The 22,161-nt window shown below is 45.4% G+C and overlaps 1 protein-coding gene across 5 annotated transcripts in view; it reads left to right on the top strand.

The window, feature by feature from the left end:
* LOC147019139 (fibronectin-like) overlaps positions 1-22,161 on the top strand; it is a 104,649-nt gene that overhangs the window by 49,914 nt on the left and 32,574 nt on the right. For all 5 annotated transcript variants that reach the window (XR_015062767.1, XM_085900015.1, XM_085900013.1 and 2 more), the window contains 8 exons: positions 901-1,164; positions 1,494-1,832; positions 8,864-9,127; positions 11,226-11,489; positions 11,820-12,158; positions 17,561-17,809; positions 21,014-21,136; positions 21,510-21,623. Coding sequence is in view for 4 of the 5 variants with exons in the window: in XM_085900015.1 (XP_085756141.1) it covers positions 901-1,164; positions 1,494-1,832; positions 8,864-9,127; positions 11,226-11,489; positions 11,820-12,158; positions 17,561-17,809; positions 21,014-21,136; positions 21,510-21,623 (1,956 nt within the window). In the remaining variant the exon portion in view is untranslated. The remainder of the gene's footprint in view (positions 1-900; positions 1,165-1,493; positions 1,833-8,863; positions 9,128-11,225; positions 11,490-11,819; positions 12,159-17,560; positions 17,810-21,013; positions 21,137-21,509; positions 21,624-22,161) is intronic.

Below are 22,161 nucleotides of genomic sequence, written 5' to 3'. Positions count from 1 at the left end.
AATCCTTTCACAAAACATGGACAGCCTCACTTCTGTGCTTCAGAATCTTCGGGTAAAGTTTGACAAAGATAACTGAAAGCATTCACGAGTTAGCACACTCCCAACACCGAGCCGTGCCATGCTGTGCCGAGCCGAGCCGTTGGTGCCGCGCCATGCAGGACCTTAATCTTTGGCCTTTTGAAATGTTCACCTCACAGGAGGCAAACCTAAAGATTAGTGTTCCAGTTGGTTATGTTTGCTGAAGTTGGTGGAGAATTACGACCTGTTGGCAATTGACAAACATACAGAGTAACTGACCAACCGGGCGTAGTGGCGTGCGCTTGTAATCCGGCTACTCGGAGGTTTGGGTTGGAGGATCACTTGAGGACGGGAGCCCTGAGCTGGGCCGCGGCGACCCTGAGAGGGTGTAGGGCAGCCCAGAATCATGGTGAAACCCAATCCTTATCCCTGTGTCGTAAGAGGTGACCAGGGTTGCGTCAGGAAGGGCATCCGGCGTAAAAACCTGTGCCAAATCATTATGCGGATCATAACGGATGATCCGCTGTGGCGACCCCTAACGGGAGCAGCCGAAAGACGAACAACAACAACAACAGAGTAACTGACCAGACCGACAAATATAATTGAGAATATTCGATTTTCAAGTAAATCGAAGACACTTCTCGAATGATACCTCTTGTAATAAACTCTGCTGTATTTGCTTCAAACTGATTCTTTGTGTGAAAATAATCAATGAACATGACTGGCATGTGTTTTGGTTCTCTTTCGGTTATCAAAGCATGAAACTAAATTTATCATTGAATTTCTGTGGAAATTCTGCACTAAACTTTTGCTCCTTGATGAATCCACAACAATGTCAAAGTGAAAACGCTTGCAATATCATGATGTTGTTTTACTTTCTAGGTCCTAACCCTCCATTGAACATCACGGTGGTCAAACAGGATGTTTTGTTTGCCTTTGTAAGATGGACGGCACCAAACGATCCCAACAACGACAGCTACAGATATCGTGTGACCTGGACTCGAAATGGACACTCGAGTTCCACAACTGTGTCCAGTACAGAACATAACATTACAAGTCTTGTACCTGGAAAGAATTATACAGTGACTGTAACTTCCTCCTACATCAGCACATCCAGCCAACCTGCAACAACGACTTTCAGATCAGGTACTGTTCAATCTCATCCACTACTCGGAATAATCACGAGGTTACACCATGATCGGATATACGATACGTTTCACATACATTCTTGTGTTTTGTCCAGAAATATCCTTGAAATATCTTACTTTACTTGTTTCATTCGTTTCGGTCAATATGTATCTACAGTTTATGCTGACAGGCATTTAACAGAACACAACCTCCACTCTGATATCTAACCTGAAGAAAAGCTGAAATCTCCATGAAGGACAAATATTTGATAATACTGTTCAGTTATATTGATTGAAGTTGATTACATTGATGGATACAAATATAACGTCTGTTTTATTTTCCTGCAGTGCCCTGTGGTGGACGAGTTCGAGCACAAGGCTGGCTCTCATCCCCTGGATATCCTCAATCCATCAATTCAAACATAGACTGTGTTTGGGACATCGAAGCTCCTCTTGGACACGTTGTGTTACTCACCGTGGTAGATCTGTATTCTTATTCACACTCACGGTGTTACAGGGGCTGGCTTGCTGTCGGATACAATCAGACATCACAGAGAGACATCACTATGTGCCATGATTCAGACGTTGGACGAACAATTATCTCTCCTTCCAACACGATGCGGGTATTCTATCATTCGAGTTCCTATTATGGGACAGAACGCTTCAACGTCACTTTATCATCACAAGGTCGGACTTTCCTTTTCTGTTTTGTTGGAAATGTCACACTCACTGATTTGGATGACAGGGGAAATGCAGTATTTTCCACATATTTTATAACGTATTCGCAAAGGTACCGTGTGTTGCCGTGCAACATTGGCCTCCATTCCCACCCCTTCCCCTTCCTCCTACGACACCTTCCCCAACTCCCACCTCACTTCACCCTCCCCCCCTCCATGCATTCTCCCACCCCTCCTCCATCCTTCTCCTCCCTCTCACCACAATGGAATTTTCACAGGATGCAGGTTTTGTTAAGTTAGCTAAGGTGATAAACTTTTTTCTCCAAACTCTTCTTTCATCCTTGAGAGTTTTGTCATTAGATGAGCAGGAAAATTACCTTTAAATCGATGTAGAAGTTGTTTGTACTATTTTTGGTTTTTAATAATTAGCGCATTTGATAGGTCACATGACGTCATCATCCTTGTCATCAGCATCAGCATCTTTTTATGGCTGTTTCGTGCTTCCCTGATGCATAACCTCACTAATGCTTTCTATACCTAACCTATCTCTGAGTTCAACATTTGGTTTCCCATCCTTCAGTGTCACAGCACACATCCACCTCACCATTCACATTTCGTTTTGTTCACACCTGGGTTCATCCTCCTTTTTGATCACCCATGTCTCACTGCCATACATCTTCGCGCTTTAATTGGATAGAGGTACATCTTGATGTAATGGCGGGAACAACTCCCGAAACTTCCACACCACCACCTGCACCAATCGCATCACCAAGATAATTGAATCTCCACATCCCAGAGATATCTCCCCATAAACTATGCGTTCCGCTTCAACTGGAGCCACTTGTTTACGTGTGCATCCAGCTCATTTGAAGTCAGGAACCACCTGCAGTCGACCCCTGAACCTTTGACACCTCTTGTACACCCAGCAATTGCAGGATTTACACAATATTGAATTGCAACTTGCACCTTTTTTCACAGACAGTGCAGGGCCACCTCCCCATTTTTTCCACACTTTCTTCTCCCTCACCACTGACAAGTACTTTTGTTTTCCCTGTATTCACTTTCAGTCCTCTGCCCTCTACACTCTCATTCCATACTGTATATTTACCCATTACCTTTTCCACACTGTCTGCTATCAGCAGCTTGAGGTCTTCTGCATGCAGGAGTTCCGAAGATAAGCCTCCTTCAAATTCCCGTGACATCATCTCAGGAAATATAATGAACAGGATTGGGCTCAAGACTGAACCTCTGATGAACACCCACTTTCACTTCAAAATCCTCACTCCGCATTCTATTTACACTCACAAAAATTTTTGAGCCATCATGTTTTGCCATAACTACCCGAAGTAACCAATTCACTGCAAGTAACTTTTTCATGGACCATGACATGACATCCCGAGGCACCCTATCGATGCCTTCTCCAAATCTACAAATATACAGTGCTGTTGTCTCTTCTTTCCAAGATATTTTCCTGTAATAGCCCAACTATAAAATTTACCTCTGTCATGCCCCTTCCTGGCATGAAACCAAAGGTAACACCGGTCAATGAATGTATTGTTACGAATTTCGCCCGCCCGGCGTGCGATCGGCCACGTAACTCGAATCGCTACGCGTCGCCCACCGGAACGGACAATCCAGTCGGGACCCTCCTGGAATTACTGCCAGGAGCCAGTCACGGATGGGGGTTTAACCTCACCACGATCGTGCCAATTGCCCACCCGTGCAGGATCGGGTTGCTCGCCAAATTCGACCAACCTAAGTACCTGCGCGAGTGGTCGACCAGGCAATCGTACCTCGCCGCAGGTCGACTTTGGACACGAACCACTTCAGCGGATCATTCCGTGCTGCAGGGATAACCGAGCGGAGTTATCGTCGAGCTCGACGGTTCAGATTACTTATCGGGTGTTTCAACCCACGACCAATCCCTTACGTGATGCAAGATGGAACTTTCAACGGAGGAAAGGACGCAACGAAACAGGAAAACAGTTCAACAAGTAAGCACTTTATTACACACACACACACACACACACACACACACACACACACACACACACACACACACACACACACACACACACACACACACACACACACACATACACATACACATACACATACACATACACACACACACACGACAAGCACGTATTCACAGCCATACAAAAATGCACATATAACAGTTAAAACAATAAAAGCAACGCCGAGCTACAACCGAATAAAAAGGGCAATTATTTACAGCACACTTATACAGGTTTACTTACAAGACTGGCGCCACACATACATTTACACAAAAAGCAAAGAAAACACAAGCCACCCTCACAGGCAAGGAGGCAGACAGGTCCGTGGACCAAATGAACGTGTGACCTGGGTAATCGGCCAGGTCCACGTCACCGAAGGGGTCTTACCTGCGTCCTCGTGGCGCGATGGTGGCTAGCCTCAATGTCTGCGTAACGCGCTTGACTCCGTGCCCCTGGTATGGTCGGTGAGCTACTCCAGGCGTGCGTCACACAGGCACCACTGTTGGCTTGGGGAACGGACGGGGTTGCCGGCACTATCTCAGCACGGATGGGGGAATTGTTGATGCTCGGGGTCGGGAGAGGGGAATGGCGGACGCTCCGTCCCGCTAGCGGGGTCCCGGGACCGCACCTGACTCCGGCGAGCTCTCTCCCCTGAGCCCTCCTCTGCGTCCCTGCTCCACTCCGCGACCCGTCCCTCGACCTCCACTCCGAACTCCGTCCCCTTCGCCGTCCGATCCCCGCAAACACACGCCTCAGACTTCACGACTCCACCCACTGGCGCCACTTTCTGCACCCCTTTCTGCACACACGAGCTGGACACCTTTCTGGTCACGTTTCTTCACACTCCTTCCTGGACACACACACGAGCTGCGTCGTGCTTGCGTATTTTATAGACCAGGGGAGGAGCCTGTATGCAGATTCGCGGATCAAAACGCGCTTGGAGGCAGGGCCATGCCACCCATTGCTCAGTCATTGGATGGAAGAAAAGGGGTGTGAAGCCTTCCTGATCCGTTTTCCTCTCCTGAAGGGAACGCATTCACAGCGGGTTCGGAGGCGGGGCCATGCCACCCGATGCTCAGTCATTGGATGGAAGAAAAGGGGCGTGAAGCCTTCCTGATCCATTTTCCTCTCCTCAAGGGACCGCATTCATACCCGCGGCTCGACGCGTTTGGCATCAATTACCGAATGGGCTCTGGACAGCATGACGTTTGGTGTTCACTGGTGTTGTGGTTGATGGTTGTGGAAGGAGAAAGGCGAAGGTGGTGGGGGGTTTGCTGTGGTGGTATGGTTGTTGGCGGCATCGTTTGTTAATGGCGGTGAAGCGATGTTTGCGGGAGGAGTTGTGGAGGTAAAGATGTGAAGGTGGTGGTGTTTGAGTTGTTGGCGGCTTAATGGTCCAAAATAACGACAGAGAAAGAAAAATGGCTTACTCAAAGCGTCGCAGCCCTGATGAATCCCCCTAAACAACAGGTGTGGACTCACTACACATGAATTTAGTGTCATAACTGATCTAAGGACCCTTTATGGTGTATTGCGAATTTACACAGCCGTAACAGTATTATGAGACAAAGGATTCTTCACTCCTCGGGTGTCATTTCTGTGGTCTCTGTGTCTTCTCTGACTTTGGCAAATGATCGCACCGTGAAGGACGCATTCTATGCCATGCTTGAGTGTGTGGTTGATCAGTGCACTCGACAAGATACTCTTCTTGTCTTGGGGGATTTCACTGCATTGTCTGTCACTGAAAGGGATGTTTATGAGATATTTGTTGGTCCCCATGGGTCTGAAACTGTGAACCAGAATAGCACTAAGTTCCTTGATTTCCAAGAAGTCATGGACTTGGGGTGGCTGGTTCATGGCTTCAGGACCCACAGGCTCATTGCTGGACTTGGTATTCCAACGCTGGTAGTGTGGCAAAAGATATTGACCATGCGCTCAATGATTATCGCCGGAGGATGGTTCAGAACTGCAAGGTCTCCTGGAGAGCTGAGTTTCTCATTGCTGACCACAGGCTTGTGGTAGCAACTCTGAAGTTTCATCTTAAATCCAGGAGAATGGTATCATTCTTGCCAAGGCTGGATGTTGGCAAGCTTAAGGATGAGAGGATAGTTGAGGAGTTTGCAAACAGGCTGAGTGGAGATTTTGGGGGACTGGGTGCTTTGGGTGATCCTGAAGAGATGTGGAGTGCCTTCAAGACCATCGTTCTTGATTTTGTCGGTAGAGGTCTTGGAACTCAACGGAGGGCGAAAATGAATTTTATCTCTCAAGAGACATTGGATACCATTGCCAAGAGTCACAAGGCCAGGCTGAATTGCAGAGCTGAGCTGTTCAGGGAGCTGAGGCTCAAACTGTAGTGCATTAAGGGTGGACAAGGAGGTCAAATGTGAGGAATCTGTGAGGGGGTAGAGCATCACCAGTGGTCAGGTGATTCTCATCCTGCTTCCAGGGGAGTTCGCGCATTGCGTTCATCCAAGCCCATCCCTCGGTGTACGGCAATCGGAACAGAGGGTGGTGGGCTCTTGACAGAGGAGTCCGAAGTGAAGGCCCGCTGGGCCGGTTACTTTGAGCGGTTGTTCCAGGCTAATCCACCATGTGTCGAGTTGGACGTCAGGGGTGTTACAATCCATGTTGCTGACCCTCGAATCAACTGTGGTCCACCTTAAATTATGGAAACACAGGCTGCGGTGAACCGGTTGAAATGGGGTCAAGCTCCAGAGATCTGTGGCATCTACACTGAACTTCTCAAGGCTGGTGGAAATGCTGCACTCTTGTCATAACATGCAGTTCTGTGCTCTGCCTGAAAGACAGCCATCATCCCAACTGACTGTAAGAGGGGCCTTGTTGTTCTTCTCTGGAAAGGGAAGTGTGATCACCAAGACTGCAACAATTACCGAGGGATGACGCTGCTTTCAGTTCCGGGCAAGGTCTTTGCCGGGCAAGATAATTATTGAAAGAGTTCACCACCATCTGCTTGAACACCATTGTCTGGAGCAGCCAGGCTTTACACCAAAGAAGACAATAATTAAACATATCCTTGCTCTTTGGGTCCTCATCGAATGCAGGTGAGAATTTCGGAAAGGGTTGCTCACAGCCTATGTTGATCTCTGGAGAGCGTTTAACTCAATGAGTCGGGATGCCCTCTGGAGGATTTTTGGTCTTCGAAGGGTGCCACCAAAACTGATCGATCTGATATCTGACCTATATTCTGGCACTGAGAGTGCTGTGAGATGTGGTGGTACCGTCTCTCACTTATATCGAGTTGTTAAGGGAATTCTTCAGGTGTGCGTCCTGCTCCTCAAACTGTTCAGCACTTGTATGGACTGGATTCTGGGGAGGATGTTGGGGAGATCAAGCCACGGTGCATTGATTGGGAATGTCAAGATCTCTGACGTTGATTTCGCAGATGATGCGGTCGTCTTTGCGGAGACTCGAGATGTCTTTTTGGGGTAGGAGACACTAGTATTACAGGTTTCCTGGGTCAAAACGAAGATCCAGGCTTTCATTGACATATTGGAAGCTGCTATCCTGTCTGTACCTGTTTATTGTGAGGATGTTGATGTCGCTGAGAGATTCACTTTCCTTGGCAGTGATATCCATGTCTCTGCTGGCTGTGAGGCAGAGGTCAACAGATGTCTGGGTCAGGCTTGGAGAGTCCCGGATTCACTGGATCATGGGGTGTGGTGCTGCCCGTACCTGTGCTGGAGGACGAAAGTCTGAGTCTTCAGGTCCTTGGTGCTTCCAGTCTTCCTCCTTGGAGGTGAGAGTTGGATTCTGACTAGGGATCTGAGATGGAGACTTCATTCCTTTGGTTCCAGGTCTCTTTGGAGAATCCTTGGCAATCGCTGGTCGGACTTTGTGTCCAACGATCGATTGCTGAGAGAAACTCAAATGACATTTGTTACCTGCATGGTCCGTGAGCATCAGTTGCGGTTGTACGGACATGTGGCTCGTTTTTCTGACAATGCCCCTGATCTACAGAATCTCTCAGTGAGGGAGCTTCGTGAGTGGTGGAGGCCAATAGGGCTGACCACGTTCCTTGTTGTTGCAGCAGGTTGAACAGAATCTCAAGGAGATGGGGATGGACCAGGCATCTGCTTGGAAGATAGCCATACAGAGGGCCCTCGAGTACCAGTGGAAAGTTCACACAGCGCCGCACTGCTCTGGCGCAAGCTCCCGTACCTGTCCTTATTTTCTAAAATGTAATCTCCTCAAATCTGTGCATGGAATTCCTCTGAACTGTAATTTGTATTAATTTCAAATACATTTGCAGATGGTAGGCAGGAGCAGGCAATCTATTGAGATTTGAAACTGAGATTCCAACACACAGAGCCACGTCCTCAAAAAAGGTTCAATCATACAAACACCTTGAATACCCATTCCAAATCTTTTCTCTGAAAACATCTTCATCCTGATGAGACACTTATCCGGAAGTGTGTTCCGAATCACTCTTGAATTGTCTTCCATGAGTTTTATTTCCATCAGGATTCGTTTTGACGAACCATTTTCAGTCTTGCAATTGCTTCATGGGTCTTTATGTTACTCCATGAATGATGCTGTTCTTTGGGTCCAATGTTTATCTGGAAATCCTCTCTGTCACATTTATCTTGTGGCTGCTTGAGTTTGAATGGTCTGTTTTATAAGAAAGTGCCCTTCTGATCCATAATACTGAACAAACTTCGAGCCTCTCCACCATTGTGAAGGCAATGGCAAACCACCAATTGCAGCACTGTTGACCTCTCATCGCTTTTAAAAGAATGATTCTTCAGTCTTGTAATGTTTTCTATGAAACTATGATGATTGAATATAAAATAATTTTTCTCTTTTTTTTTTAATAAGGAACTAATTTTCGTTTTCTTTGTGCTCTCCCTTGTAACCTGCAAATTATCTGTTGTGTCCTCTTCTGGTAATGCAGCAAGATGATGATTTGATAGGAATTATGAGATAACTAACAAGAGGAAATATATGCCTTCATATGTGTTTGTGACTTGGTACTCATCACGTGTTTTTGTGTTTACCCTCACAGATCCCTGCATTCCTGCCGATGTTCGAGTCACCTCCTATAACACGACATCAGTCACCCTCAGCTGGGTTGTCCCGGAAGACCAAAACAACACGTTCATCAGTTTTGTGTCTTTGTTCACTTCTGCAAACAAAACTCAAAACTACATCACAACGAACAAAGAACTGACATTCACAGGACTTTTACCTGGTACAACCTACTCTGTGTCCATCTCTTCCCTGTGTAATGGCACAGAAAGTATTCCTTCCATCAATGATGTTCAAACAGGTAATTACAAAACCAGCACACGACATTGATGTTGATGATTAGTTTGGGGCCACAGGCACACAGGGTAAGCACACACAGAGTACTCACCACCCCACACCGTCTTGAGAAGGACTTGGTGTGAGCATAGGTGTGGACAGGGGAGAGGATGAATGGGATCAGGTGGGTTAACTATCCCAGGGCCCAGCCCGAATTGGGGCCTGTAATTATGCCTTCAATTTATCGTTTCATGTATTGATTGTTTGAAATGATAAAACACAGGAGGTAACTTTAGTTCTTGTCTCCCTCCAAAACACACAGGGCGATTCTCTGGCACACAATTACCTTGGACAGTGACACCTTCCCTCATAAAATAAACTTCTGTGGGAATAATTTCCATAATCACAATAATAGTAATGACATAATGAACGCAAAAGTGTTGGCAAAACCTCCTCTTAATGAAGTGTATTAAATGAATCTACATCATCTGAGGTGAATGGTTTTCAAATTGTACATAAAAAAAAAATCAGGCATTTTCTCTCCCAAAATTGGTGTTTTCTTTTGACTCTCTTCCATATTTTGTGGGTTATCCACGCCTATCAGTGGTTTCCTGGTTATCTTGTCCAGCTTTTACCAGTCAGTTGCAAACAGAAAGTGTAATTTCTGAAAAGGGATTGTGGATCAATGTTTCAGATCACGAATTACAGCAACTTATGAGCAACCCATCCATTCATTTCACCACTTTTATAATGATTACCTGCCGAATTTTATTATGCATTGAATACCACCTTCCAACAGGTGACCATAAATGACACACATTTATGTTGGAAAAAGTGGGGTCCACAACCCACCTCAAACCCCCTCATGAGTTGCTTTTACGACCAAAAACCTCCCCAGATAGACCACAAATCCAACCACTCCTTTCCGCCTCATTGCATCCAGTGGCTTCGTCTTGAACATAAGAAAAACAAGTAGTCAGGTGCTCGTCTCACACGTATGACGAAAATTATGAAAATGACATCACTGTCACCTTGACCTTTGAACATGGTTGGAATTTGATAACTGTAGCTTGAAGTTTTTCTGAATTATCGACTTTCTTGTCCCTAAAAATATCAACCCTCTCCTTGAAGATGGGTGACTTCGTTGCCATGGAAACGACATTAAAGGTCAATGTATTACCGCAATTTTGGAAATTTTTAATCGTCCCCCAGCACATACATAAATCTTGCATTTTAATTATAATCAGATTATCAAATCCTTTCACAAAACATGGACAGCCTCACTTCTGTGCTTCAGAAACTTCTGGTAAACTTTGACAAAGACAGCTGAAAGCATTCGCGAGACATCGAGCCGTGCCGTGCCGTGCCGTGCCGTGCCGTGCCGTGCCGTGCCGTGCCGTGCCGTGCCGTGCCGTGCCGTGCCGTGCCGTGCCGTGCCGTGCCGTGCCGTGCCGTGCCGTGCCGTGCCATAACAATGAAACAGACCCAACAAAAATGTTCAATTTTAGTCATAACAAGCAGTCGTTCATGGATGGTGATTTGCAAAAAAAATAGCTATGAACTTATTGTTTATTTCTCAAAAACAACAGTTTTCCATCTTTTAATTGGTAAAATAATTCATTGTGACACAATAAACAAATTATGTTCAAATCTTTTGTCAATTGGATGAATATTGACGATTTTTTGTGACCTTAATCTTTGGCCTTTTGAAATTTTCACCTCACAGTAGACAAACCTTAAGAGTAGTGTTCCAGTTGGTTATGTTTGGTGAAGTCGGTGGAGAATTGCGACCTGTTGGAAATTGACAAACATACAGAATAACTGACCAGACCAACAAATACAATTGAGAATGTTTGATTTTCAAGTAACACGAAGACACTTCTCGAATGATACCTCTTGTAATAAACTCTGCTGAATTTGCTTCAAACTGATTCTTTGTTTGATTATAATCAATGAACATGACTGGCATGTGTTTTGGTTCTCTTTCGGTAATCAAAGCATGAAACTAAATTTCTCATTTAATTTCTGTGGAGATTCTGCGTGAAACTTTTGCTCCTTGATGAATCCACAATAATTTCAAAGTGAAAACGCTTGCAATAACATGATGGTGTTTTATTTTCTAGGTCCTAACCCTCCATTGAACATCACGGTGGTCGAACAGGGTTTTTTGTTTGCCTTTGTAAGATGGACGGCACCAAACGATCCCAACAAAGACAGCTACAGATATCGTGTGACCTGGACTCGAAATGGACACTCGAATTCCACAACTGTGTCCAGCACAGAACGTAACATTACAAGTCTTGTACCTGGAAAGAATTATACAGTGACTGTAACTTCCTCCTACATCAGCACATCCAGCCAACCTGCAACAACGACTTTCATAACAGGTACTGTTCAATCTAAACCCACTGCTAGGAATAATCACGAGGTGACACCATGATCGGATACATGATACGTTTCACATACATTCTTGTGTTTTGTCCAGATATATCCTTGAAATATCTTAATTTACTTATTTCATCCGTTTTGGTCAATGTGTATCTCTAGTTTGTGCTGACAGACATTTAACAGAACACAAGCTCCACTCTGATATTTAACTTGAAGAAAAGATGAAATCTCAATGGAGGAGAAATATTTGATAATACTGTTCAGTAATTATTGATTGAAGTTGATTACATTGACGGAATCAAATATAAAGTCTGTTTCATTGCGTGCAGTGCCCTGTGGTGGAAGAATACGAGCAGGAGGCTGGCTCTCATCCCCTGAATATCCTCAATCCATCTATTCAAACATAGACTGTGTTTGGGACATTGAAGCTCCTCTTGGACACGTTGTGTTACTCACCGTGGTAGATCTGTATTCTTATTCAAACTCACGGTGTTCCAGGGGCTGGCTTGCTGTCGGATACCATCAGACATCACAGAGAGACATCACTATGTGCCATTATTCAGAAGTTGGACGAACAATTATATCTCCTTCCAACACGATGCGGGTATTCTCTCGTTCGAGTTCCTATTATGGGACAGAACGCTTCAACGTCACTTTATCATCACAAGGTCGGACTTTCCTTTTCTGTTTTGTTGGAAATGTCACACTGACTGATGTTGATGACAGGGGAAATGCAATATTTTCCACAGATTTTATAATGTACTCGCAAAGGTACCGTGTGTTGCCATGCAACATTGGCCTCCATTCCCACCCCTTCCTCTTTCTCCTCCGACACCTTCCCCAACTCCTACCTCACTTCACTCCTCCCTCTGGACTTCCACCCTCCACAATGCCTACTCCCACCCCATCCCCTCGCACGGGACTCCCACCCCACCCCACCCCACCCTCTCCCCCTTCCTCCTCCAAACCCACCCCTCCCTCCTCCCACTCCACCTCTTCCTCCTCCCACTTACTTCCTCCCCACCCCCTCCATTAATTCTCCCACCCCTCCTCCATCCTTCCACTCCCTCTTACTCTTACCACAATGGAATTTCACAGGAAGCAGGTTTTGGTTGGTTACCTAAAGTGATAACCTTTTTTCTCCAAACTCTTCTTTCATCCTTGAGAGTTTTGTCATTAGATGAGCAGGAAAATTACCTTTAAATCGATGTAGAAGTTGTTTGTACCTTTTTTGGTTTTTAATAATTAGTGCATTTGAGAGGTCACTTGACGTCATCATCGTTGTCCTCATCATCGTCATCTTTTTATGGCTGTTTCCATGCTACCCTGATGCATAACCTCACTCATGCTTTCTATACCAAACCTATCTCTGAGTTCAACATTTGGTTTCCCATCCTTCAGTGTCACAGCACACATCCACCTTACCATTCACATTTCGTTTTGTTCACACCTGAGTTCATCGTCCTTTTTGATCACCCATGTTTCACTGCCATACAACTTCGGGTTTCCAAAGCAAACTGCATACAGTTATCCCTTTAATTGGAGAGAGGTCCATCTTGATGTCAATGGTGGTAACAACTCCCGAAACTTCCACACCACCACCTGCACCAATCACATCACCAAGATAATTCAATCTCCACATCCCAGAGATATCTCCCCATAAACTATGCGTTCCGCTTCAACTGGAGCCACTTGTTTACATGTGCATCCAGCTCATTTGAAGTCAGGAACCACCTGCATTCTACCCCTGAACATTTGACACCTCTTGTACACCCAGCAATTGCAGGTTTTACACAATATTGAATTGCAACTTGCACCTTTTTTTCACAGACAGCACAGCGCCACTTCCCCATTTTTTCCACACTTTCTTCTCCCTCACCACTGACAAGTACTTTTGTTTTCCCTGTATTCACTTTCAGTCCTTTGCCCTCTGCACTCTCCTTCCATACTGTATATTTACCCATTACCTCTTCCACACTGTCTGCTATCAGCAGCTTAAAGTCTTCTGCATGCAGGAGTTCAGAGGATAAGCCTCCTTCAAATTCCCGTGACATCGTCTCAGGAAATATAATGAACAGGATTGGGCTCAAGACTGAACCTCTGATGAACACCCACTTTCACTTCAAAATCCTCACTCTGCATTCTAATTACACTCACAAAAATTTTTGAGCCATCATGTTTTGCCATAACTACCCGAACTAACCAATTCACTGCAAGTAACTTTTTCATTGACCATGACATGACATCCAAAGGCACCCTATCGATTCCGTCTCCAAATCCACAAATATACAGTGCAGTTGTCTCTTCTTCCCAAGATATTTTTTCCTGTAATAGGCCAACTTTAAAATTTACCTCTATCATGCCCCTTCCTGGCATGAAACCACACGTTACACCGATCAATGTATTATAAGACAAATGATTCGTCACTCCTCGGGTGTCATTTCTGTGGTCTCTGTGTCTTCTCTGACTTCGGCGAGTGATCGCACAGTGAAGGATGCATTCTATGCCATGCTTGAGTGTGTGGTTGATCAGTGCCCTCTACAAGATACTCTTCTCGTCTTGGGGGATTTCACTGCGTTGACTGGAATTGTTGGGGATAGTTATGAGACATGTGTTGGTCCCCATGGGTCTGGAACTGTGAACCAGAATAGCACTAAGTTCCTTCATTTTCAAGAAGTCATGTAATTGGGGTAGCTCGTTCATGGCTTCAGGACCCACAGGCTCATTGCTGGACTTGCTATTCCAACGCTGGCGGTGTGGCAAAGGATATTGTCCATGTGCTCATTGATGATCGCTGGAGGATAGTTCAGAACTGCAAGGTCTCCCGGAGATCTCAGTTTCTCAATGCTGACCACAGGCTTGTGGTAGCAACTCTGAAGTTGCATCTTAAATCCAGGAGAATGGTATCATTCTTGCCAAGGCTGGATGTTGGCAAGCTCAAGGATGAGAGGGTAGTTGAGGAGTTTGCAAATCGGCTGAGTGGGGATTTGAGGGTTCTGGGTGCTTTGGGGAATCCTGAAGAGTGTGAAGTGTGTTCAAGACCACCATCCTTGATGTTGGCGGAGGGTGTCTTCTAACTCATCGTAGGGTGAAGAATTTTGTGTCTCAAGGAACAGTGGATACCATTGAACAGAGTTGCAGGGCCAGGCTTAATGGCCGAGCTGAGCTGATCAGGGAGTTGATACGTAAAACTGTACATATGCTGAGGGTGGACAAGGAGTCCTATATGCGAGGAATCTGTGAGAGGGAAGAGCGTCACCTGCGGTCAACTGATTCTGGTATGCTAACAGGGGAATTCACGCATTGTGTTCCTCCATGCCCATCCTTTGGTGTACTGCAGTTGGAATGGCAGGTGGTTGGCTCTTCACAGAGAAGTCTGATGTGAAGGCCCGCTGTATCAGGCTGATCCACCAGCTGTTGAGTTGGATGTCAGGGGTGTTCGTATCCCTATTGCTGACGCTCCAGTCAAATGTGATCCACCTTTGTTTGTGGAAACAGGCTGTGGTGAACCGGTTGAAATGAGCTGAAGCTCCTGGGTGTTGTGGCATCCACGCCGAACTTCTCAAGGCTGCTGGAAATGCTATACTGTTGTTGCATGCAGTTCTGTGCTCTCTGCCTCGAAAACAGGCATCATCCCAACTGACTGGAAGAGGGGCCTTGTTGTCCCTCTTTGGAAAGGGAAAGGTGATCGCCACGACTGCAACAACTACCGAGGGGTGACGCAGCTCTCAGTGCCGGGCATGGTCTTTGATTGGGTTCGCCACCATCTGCTTGAGCACCACTGCCCAGAGTAGTCAGGCTTTACACCAAAGAGGTCAACGATTGACCATATCCTTGCCCTTCGGGTCCTCACTTAAAGCAGATGAGAGTTTTGGCAGGGGCTTGCTTGCAGCCTCTGTTGGTCTCGGCAAATTGTTTGATTCAGTGATTTGGGATGCTTTCTGGAGGATTCTTGGTCTTCCTGGAGTGCCAACAAAAGTTAGCACGTGGGCGCCAAGTCCGTTGATTGGTCCGGGAGGCGTGGTGACATCACGGGGACCGCTCTCACACAGTTGAGGAGCCCCATTGGTCGAAGGACGGCAACCTCGCTCGCATCACCCGATCGGCTGGGGTGTCGTGGGAAAGTCGTCCTCTGTGCGTGATTGGACAAGGGGTGGAGTCGGAGCTGAGGCGATGAAAATCTCCGCCCACGTACGTGGTCGAACGCACGTGGGCAATGGCGTCCGTGTTGTTATCGATCTTGTAGTCATCCTTGTGGATGTGTAAAAATCCTATCTATAAAATATAATTCACAGCGCACATACAATTAATTCCCATTAGACATAGGGGAAAGGGAGCTATCTATCCACATTTACTTAACGAAATAACTGAGCTACGGGGACCTGTCTGTTGAGTGCTCATGGCTGCCAGATTCGTAACACCGTTATTTACCGATATTTACCGAAAATTTGAATCCTGCTCTTAATTTTGGGGGAAGGGGGGTGGGGGGGTTGCTAAACACACCCCTGGCTCGAATCTCGTTCCAGATGCCAAATTGTTTCGGGTTCGAATCCCGTAAATTTTCTATGGGTCAATTCCACTCCTGACACCAAACTGTTGCGGGCCGGCGGGGTCGGGTGAGAAGACCATGAGGTGGAGGAAGCTACGTCGATTCCCACCAGACTCCCCGGAATTGTAGGCCGTCGCTCACGGATAATTCCGTGACTCGGCGGGTCGCTTAACCGCCGTGGACGCCAATAACTCAACCGCGTGACCTAGGGTCCTCCCGTTTTGAATCGGGTTACCTAATTAACGGCGCGGTTTAACCACCGGGGAACCACGCCTTGTCCGAACCGGATCACTCTACCGGATTGGATCACCTTTCCGGATCGGATGCAGCCGAGCGGCACTGCCAAGGACGTACCGGCTAAAGTAGGAACGGATCGTTGGGGATAAAGACCCGGCTAAACTTAGATCCGAACCTTGCTGGACCAATGAGAGAAAAGTTAAAGGCGACCTGGGAACATTTTGACAACAATTATTTATTTTCAGCAAGCGAGGAAAAGCATGTGGCACAACAAAGGTTTATTGGGTATGTAACACGGGGAAAGAGGAGAGGGTGTGGGGGTGGGGGGAGTGCTACAATTATACAAGCAACTTACCAAAGCAGACACAGTGCTGACTTGATGTGAGATTATTAACAGTAACAACAACAAAAAAGACCTTCTCCAGGCTTTCTTAACAGACCGGCGCCAGCACACTCAGACACTCACACAGAAAAAGAAAACCCAATGAAAAGAAAAGGACTTTTGCAGCCAGGGAGGAAGGGGGTTGAGGTTCTTGTTTTACGGTACCTGAGTGTTTCGGGGGAAGGGATGCTCCGTGGTGTGGTATCCAAGAATGGTTGCGTAATTCGGGTCACAGCCGCACGTTTTGAGATCCTGTCTGTATGAGGAGCTTGAGTGGAGAAGGGCAGAGTCCAGAGGGCGAGGGTGGAGCAATGGGAAGGACGCTTGGTCAACGTTGTGTGGTCGGAGAGAAGTAGCAGGAACACACACTTCACTCCTTCAATTCCACAATTCCTTCAATTCTCCTCAATTCCTCCTCAATTCTCAATTCCTCCTCAATTCCTCCTCAATTCCTTTCAATTCTCCTCAATTTCTCCTCAATTATCCTTTATTCTCCTCAATTCTCCTCCATTCTTCTCAATTCACGGAGGACCCCTCCATCTTTATGGAGCCCGGAGCTCGGGGAGGAGCCATGCCGAAACCGACGTCATCGTCCGAGCCGGGCATTCTGACCCTTTACGTGGTCCGCCTTCCTGGGCTGGTTTTCGGCCAGACGCCGGTAATGCCCTCCCACCTGGGTGCAAAACGTACGTGACACATTGCGCATGTCTGGCCTTGGGCAGATGGTGGTGCAGCTTAAAGCGACCTGACCTGAGGGTTTGCAATCTCTGATTGCTCTTTTTCTTGTTGTTGAATTTTACGTTTCACAGAGAAATGCTGTTTCTTTCACGTTAAAATAACGAAAATCACTGAATTAGAATGTACTGCCATAATTTTGAAAAATTTCCTTTCATTTTACACAGATGTTGGTGATTGCAAAGGGAACAATGATTGTCATTCCAATGCAACCTGTTCCAATACGGATGGTGGCCATAACTGCACCTGCATGGGAGGATTTGCTGGCAATGGATCGGTTTGCACAGATGTTGATGAATGTGAAAGAAGCATCAACGATTGTGATCAGAACACCACGATGTGTGTCAATGGAATTGGAAATTACCTGTGTGAATGTCACACTGGATATGGAAACCTTTCTGCAGGAAAATGTGAAGGTAAGGTTTTCCGGAAATATTTGGGGGGTGGGGAGGAGGGGTTGGGGGGAATGGAATATAATCAAACTCCCATTGTTTAAATTAAACTAATTGTGAAGAACAATGTTTCACTACTCTGTTCCTGTCTCACAGACAGCGATGAATACAAACATGCAACCTCAATCTGCAGAGGGAAGAACGATATTTGCACAAACACCATCGGCCTGCACCAATCACAATGTGATTGTGAAAATGGCTATTATCGAATCAACAGCAGCTGTGTGGGGAAGGAATAAATTCCTGTTCAATCCTGCTGCACACATGTGTTTCACAAAATCATATTTAAATATAAGACTCTGGGATTGCTTAATTACCTTTGATTCATCGAAGAAAAACAGCATCAACTTAAATGAAAAGATTGTAAAAACTACAGAAAAACAATCAATTGAATATTTTGTCTGAAAAATGTGAAATTGTTGGTTTTACAAACTTTGCAGGTACATACAATCTAAAATGAACGCACTTCCCTTCTCCCTTTCTCTCTCCCTTTCTTCCCTTTAATACTTCCCTTTCTCTCTTCCCTTTCTACTTCCCTTTCTCTCCCTTTCGTCCACACTCTCTCATTGCCTTCCCTTTCTATTCATCGTTTTTACTCGTCATCATTATTTCGCTCCTCACCTCTTCATCTTCATACCTGTGTCCTTCATCCCTCCATAATCTATTCTCACCCACTTTGCACTATTTCTATTGGGAAGGCAGATGACAAATCAAAACAGGCAAGGGCAATAATGGACCTCACTCCAAAACCAGTCCACAGACAAAATTAAACACGACTGCATAACCTCCTGCTAAGTGCACCCCAACTGCCCTGCTTAGCATGGCAGGGTACGGCCAATGGCAACTCCACCTTCCCTGCCCTCAACCTCTCCTATAAACACCCACTTCCATGGCATGCAGTTAAAGTTTTGAGGTCAACAGTTAGGTTAGGTATGGGAGCATGTGCTGGAGCAACGCCTCGCTGCATCCACTTTCCGTCAGTACTCCAAGGGTCTCCATCTGGCCTTTCCCCAAGGCAGTTGTCTGGCCCATCCCCACCTCCTTGAAAGGCCAGTCAACCCACTGCAATCTCGAGGCAAGCGGTCATCCTGTTGGCCTTCTCCACTCACGAGGCTCCCTTGCTGACAGAATCTGGTAAGCAGGATCATTGTCAGGAAATCAAGCCACATGTCCGTACAGCCGCAGCTGATGCTCACGGTCTATGCAGGTAACAAATCTCATTTAAGTCTCTCTCAGATTTCCAAAAGAGACCAGCTACCAAAGGAGTTAAGTCTTCATCTCAGATCCTTTGTCAGAGTCCAAGTGTCAGATCCCGAGAGCAAGACTGGAAGCACCAAGGACCTGTAGATTTGGACTTTTGTCCTCCTGCACAGGTATCGATAGCACCACACTCCATGATCTAGTGAATCCTTGACTCCCCAGACCCGACCCAAACATCCATTGACCTCTGGCTCACAACCTGTGGATACAAGAATAACACTGCCAAAGTAAGTGAATCTCTCTGTGACCTCAACATCCTCACCACAAACAGGTGCAGACAAGATGACAGCATCCAAGATGTCACTGAAAGCCTGGATCTTTGTTTTCACCCAGGAAACCCAGTCTTAAATCTGGAATTTACATTCCAGATAAGGTATTGTTGTCATCGTGCGCCGTCCATCCGTCCGTCTCCTTTTTAGACTTCTCAGGCCAAACCGCGTGGCCGATCCGGCTGAAATTGTGCAACAATGTTCCTCTCCTGACCAGTAACAGGAATTGCAAAGCTTGTTCCGTTCACATGATTGAAGTATGTCAAAATGGCTGACTTAGTAAATTTCTTCAAAACTCTTCTTCTCCAGACCCACCAGTCAGAATCTGACCAAATTTGCATCACAACATTAGGACACGGTCCGAATGCTAAATTGCGGAGACCATGCTGGTCACATGACCAGAAGTGTATCAAAATGGTGGTCACGCAAATTCCTTTCAAAATCTTCTTCTCTCGACCCACCTTTCAGAATGTTAACAAATTTGTTTTCAACATTATGGGAGAGTAGGGATGTGAATTCCATTGTGGAAGTCACGTGGATCAATTTACGAGAAGCGTGTCAAAATGGCGGACCGAGTCAACTTTTGAGAGAATCACGTTAAGTCCTTTCAAAATCTTGTTCTCCAGACCCACCAGTCAATGCTACATGATTTGGGTTACATCATTAGGCAGGGCCCAGACAAGCTACAGGTCCAGTGGTCCTATTTTTCTAATACCTTTAAAGTTTTTGATCATCTTGCATTATTTTTCTTTGCTTCATATTCTTACCGTTTGAAGAGCGCAATATTTTGACACATTTGATACATGTATGGTGTTGTGAAAATAAATGTTGCATCCTTTTTTGGGACTCCATCAATTTGGCTTCAACACGCCTTGCGAAACGAAGCATCACTTGCTCATTCCAGCATGTTCGGTCTGCTTTAAGTTTGCTCCATTTCCACTCAAGCTTCTTGCCTGGCTTGTGATCGCTGAAAAATCTAAAACGGGTGCAGGCTTTTTCAAGAACAACAAGAAGAAACATTGAATCAATTGCAGAGCCTCACTGGGGAGTCTATATTATTTTATAATTGAAGGTGAACGATCTATATGAAAGTAGATCTGCATGTGGACTCACACATTGACTGTCCTGAAGACCAATTTTAATACCCTCTCCTGTCCCTTTGGTAATGGGCGAGGCTAAATGAGCTCCTCAGATGCAAAAGACACAAATTCAGAAGTAATGATTCTCCGGCACAAGTTAATTTAGTGAATCAGGAGACATTACTTGTTTGTTTTGAATCAAAGTCAGTGAATCATGGGTCAAACTGATGTGCATCTGAAATCTTGTGATGGAGTAACATACTGACAATTGCCTGTGGAGTAATACTGTAAAGCTGTGCAATTATACCGCCTTAATCGAAACCTATAACATTAAAATTAATCAATCAATATATTCGTTTAAAAACAAAGTGTAATCGTTGAATTCAGGGGCAAAAAGTGCACGTGAGATCCTCATCTGGATTTCCAGAATTACTGCCAACTAGTAACTACCCCTCAAATGTTTGTTCAGCTTCTGTGGACAATAACATTTAATTCACTGCGTGCTCTTCAAATCTGAAAATCCATGACAGCTTTATGAGCTTGTGTCCTGTTTCCAACAGATATCAATGAATGTGACAATTCAACTGCGTGCGTGAAAAATGCCGATTGCATCAACCTGAATGGAACCTACAACTGCACCTGCCGGGAAGGATTTGTTGGAAATGGTGATATTTCCTGTGAAGGTGTGTTGGCTTGATTCATGCACTGAATGATTTTAACTCAATCAGGATCAGATTCATTTAACAGTAATCTGTCACTCAGAGTTGGCAGTTTTTGTGATGCCTCGACTGTTTACCACAAATAGCTTAACCCGTGGAAAGAAAGCCACACAGATTGAATGAATTAATAATTTATTATACAAGAGAGTCTCAATACTTTCTCTCAATCATTTCATATTGCAACAGATTTTATAGGAAATTGTCTGAAATTATATTGTTTCATCACTTCATTCTGCCTGAGAATGTTTATTCATGTTTTGTTGTTGATGATTATTTAACTGAGAACAATATGATGATATGAGTTGAATATTTTTGTTCTGGATTTCTTCTACAACAGATATTGATGAATGTACAACTCAAAATATATGTGGAAATCACTCAGTATGCTTGAACGTGATCGGTTCTTATAATTGCTCATGTGAGAAAGGCTACAACGGAGATCCCTGCATGGGTGAGTTTTTCTTTAATACCAATCCACATGGTCAGCTTGATGTAAAATATACAAAATCACTGGCATACATCAAATTACCCCGGCACATTTATCGATTGGCTTTTAAAATCATCTTGTATGGGGAAAGGAGGTTTGGGGGATCCACAGCTCAATTGTGCTGAAAATAGTTTGGAACTTGTGCTGAGTGGCTTTGATTGACTCATATCAGGGATTTGTCAGTGGTAATTTGCATGCTAAAGTGTGCACCAAGGAGGTGATGACGGTAAACTGAGCAGAATAGGTTCATACTCTGTTGTGTAAAATCTCATGTACTGGTGAGGCCAGGTGGAGGACTTCGGCAGAAAGGCACCGAGAAAGCGCTGCATGCTGGAAAAGGAGAAACATGGTCCGTTTTGCCCAGAATTGCAGACCATAATGTAACAGTAAGCTGTGGAGCCCTGGAGAGGGGCGGAACACTTTTTGAGGGGCCGTCCCACAGGTTACGATGGCCCGGAAGATGGCGTCACCCACAGTCAATTGGCAGTCAATGATGGGATGA

Source organism: Eptatretus burgeri, chromosome 10 (genome assembly GCF_056783735.1).
Source record: "Eptatretus burgeri isolate ZD-2024b chromosome 10, Ebu_testis_v1, whole genome shotgun sequence".
Taxonomy (NCBI): domain Eukaryota; kingdom Metazoa; phylum Chordata; class Myxini; order Myxiniformes; family Myxinidae; genus Eptatretus; species Eptatretus burgeri.
Note: the sequence above shows the minus strand (reverse complement) of the source record. Positions and strands in the feature narration are given on the sequence as shown.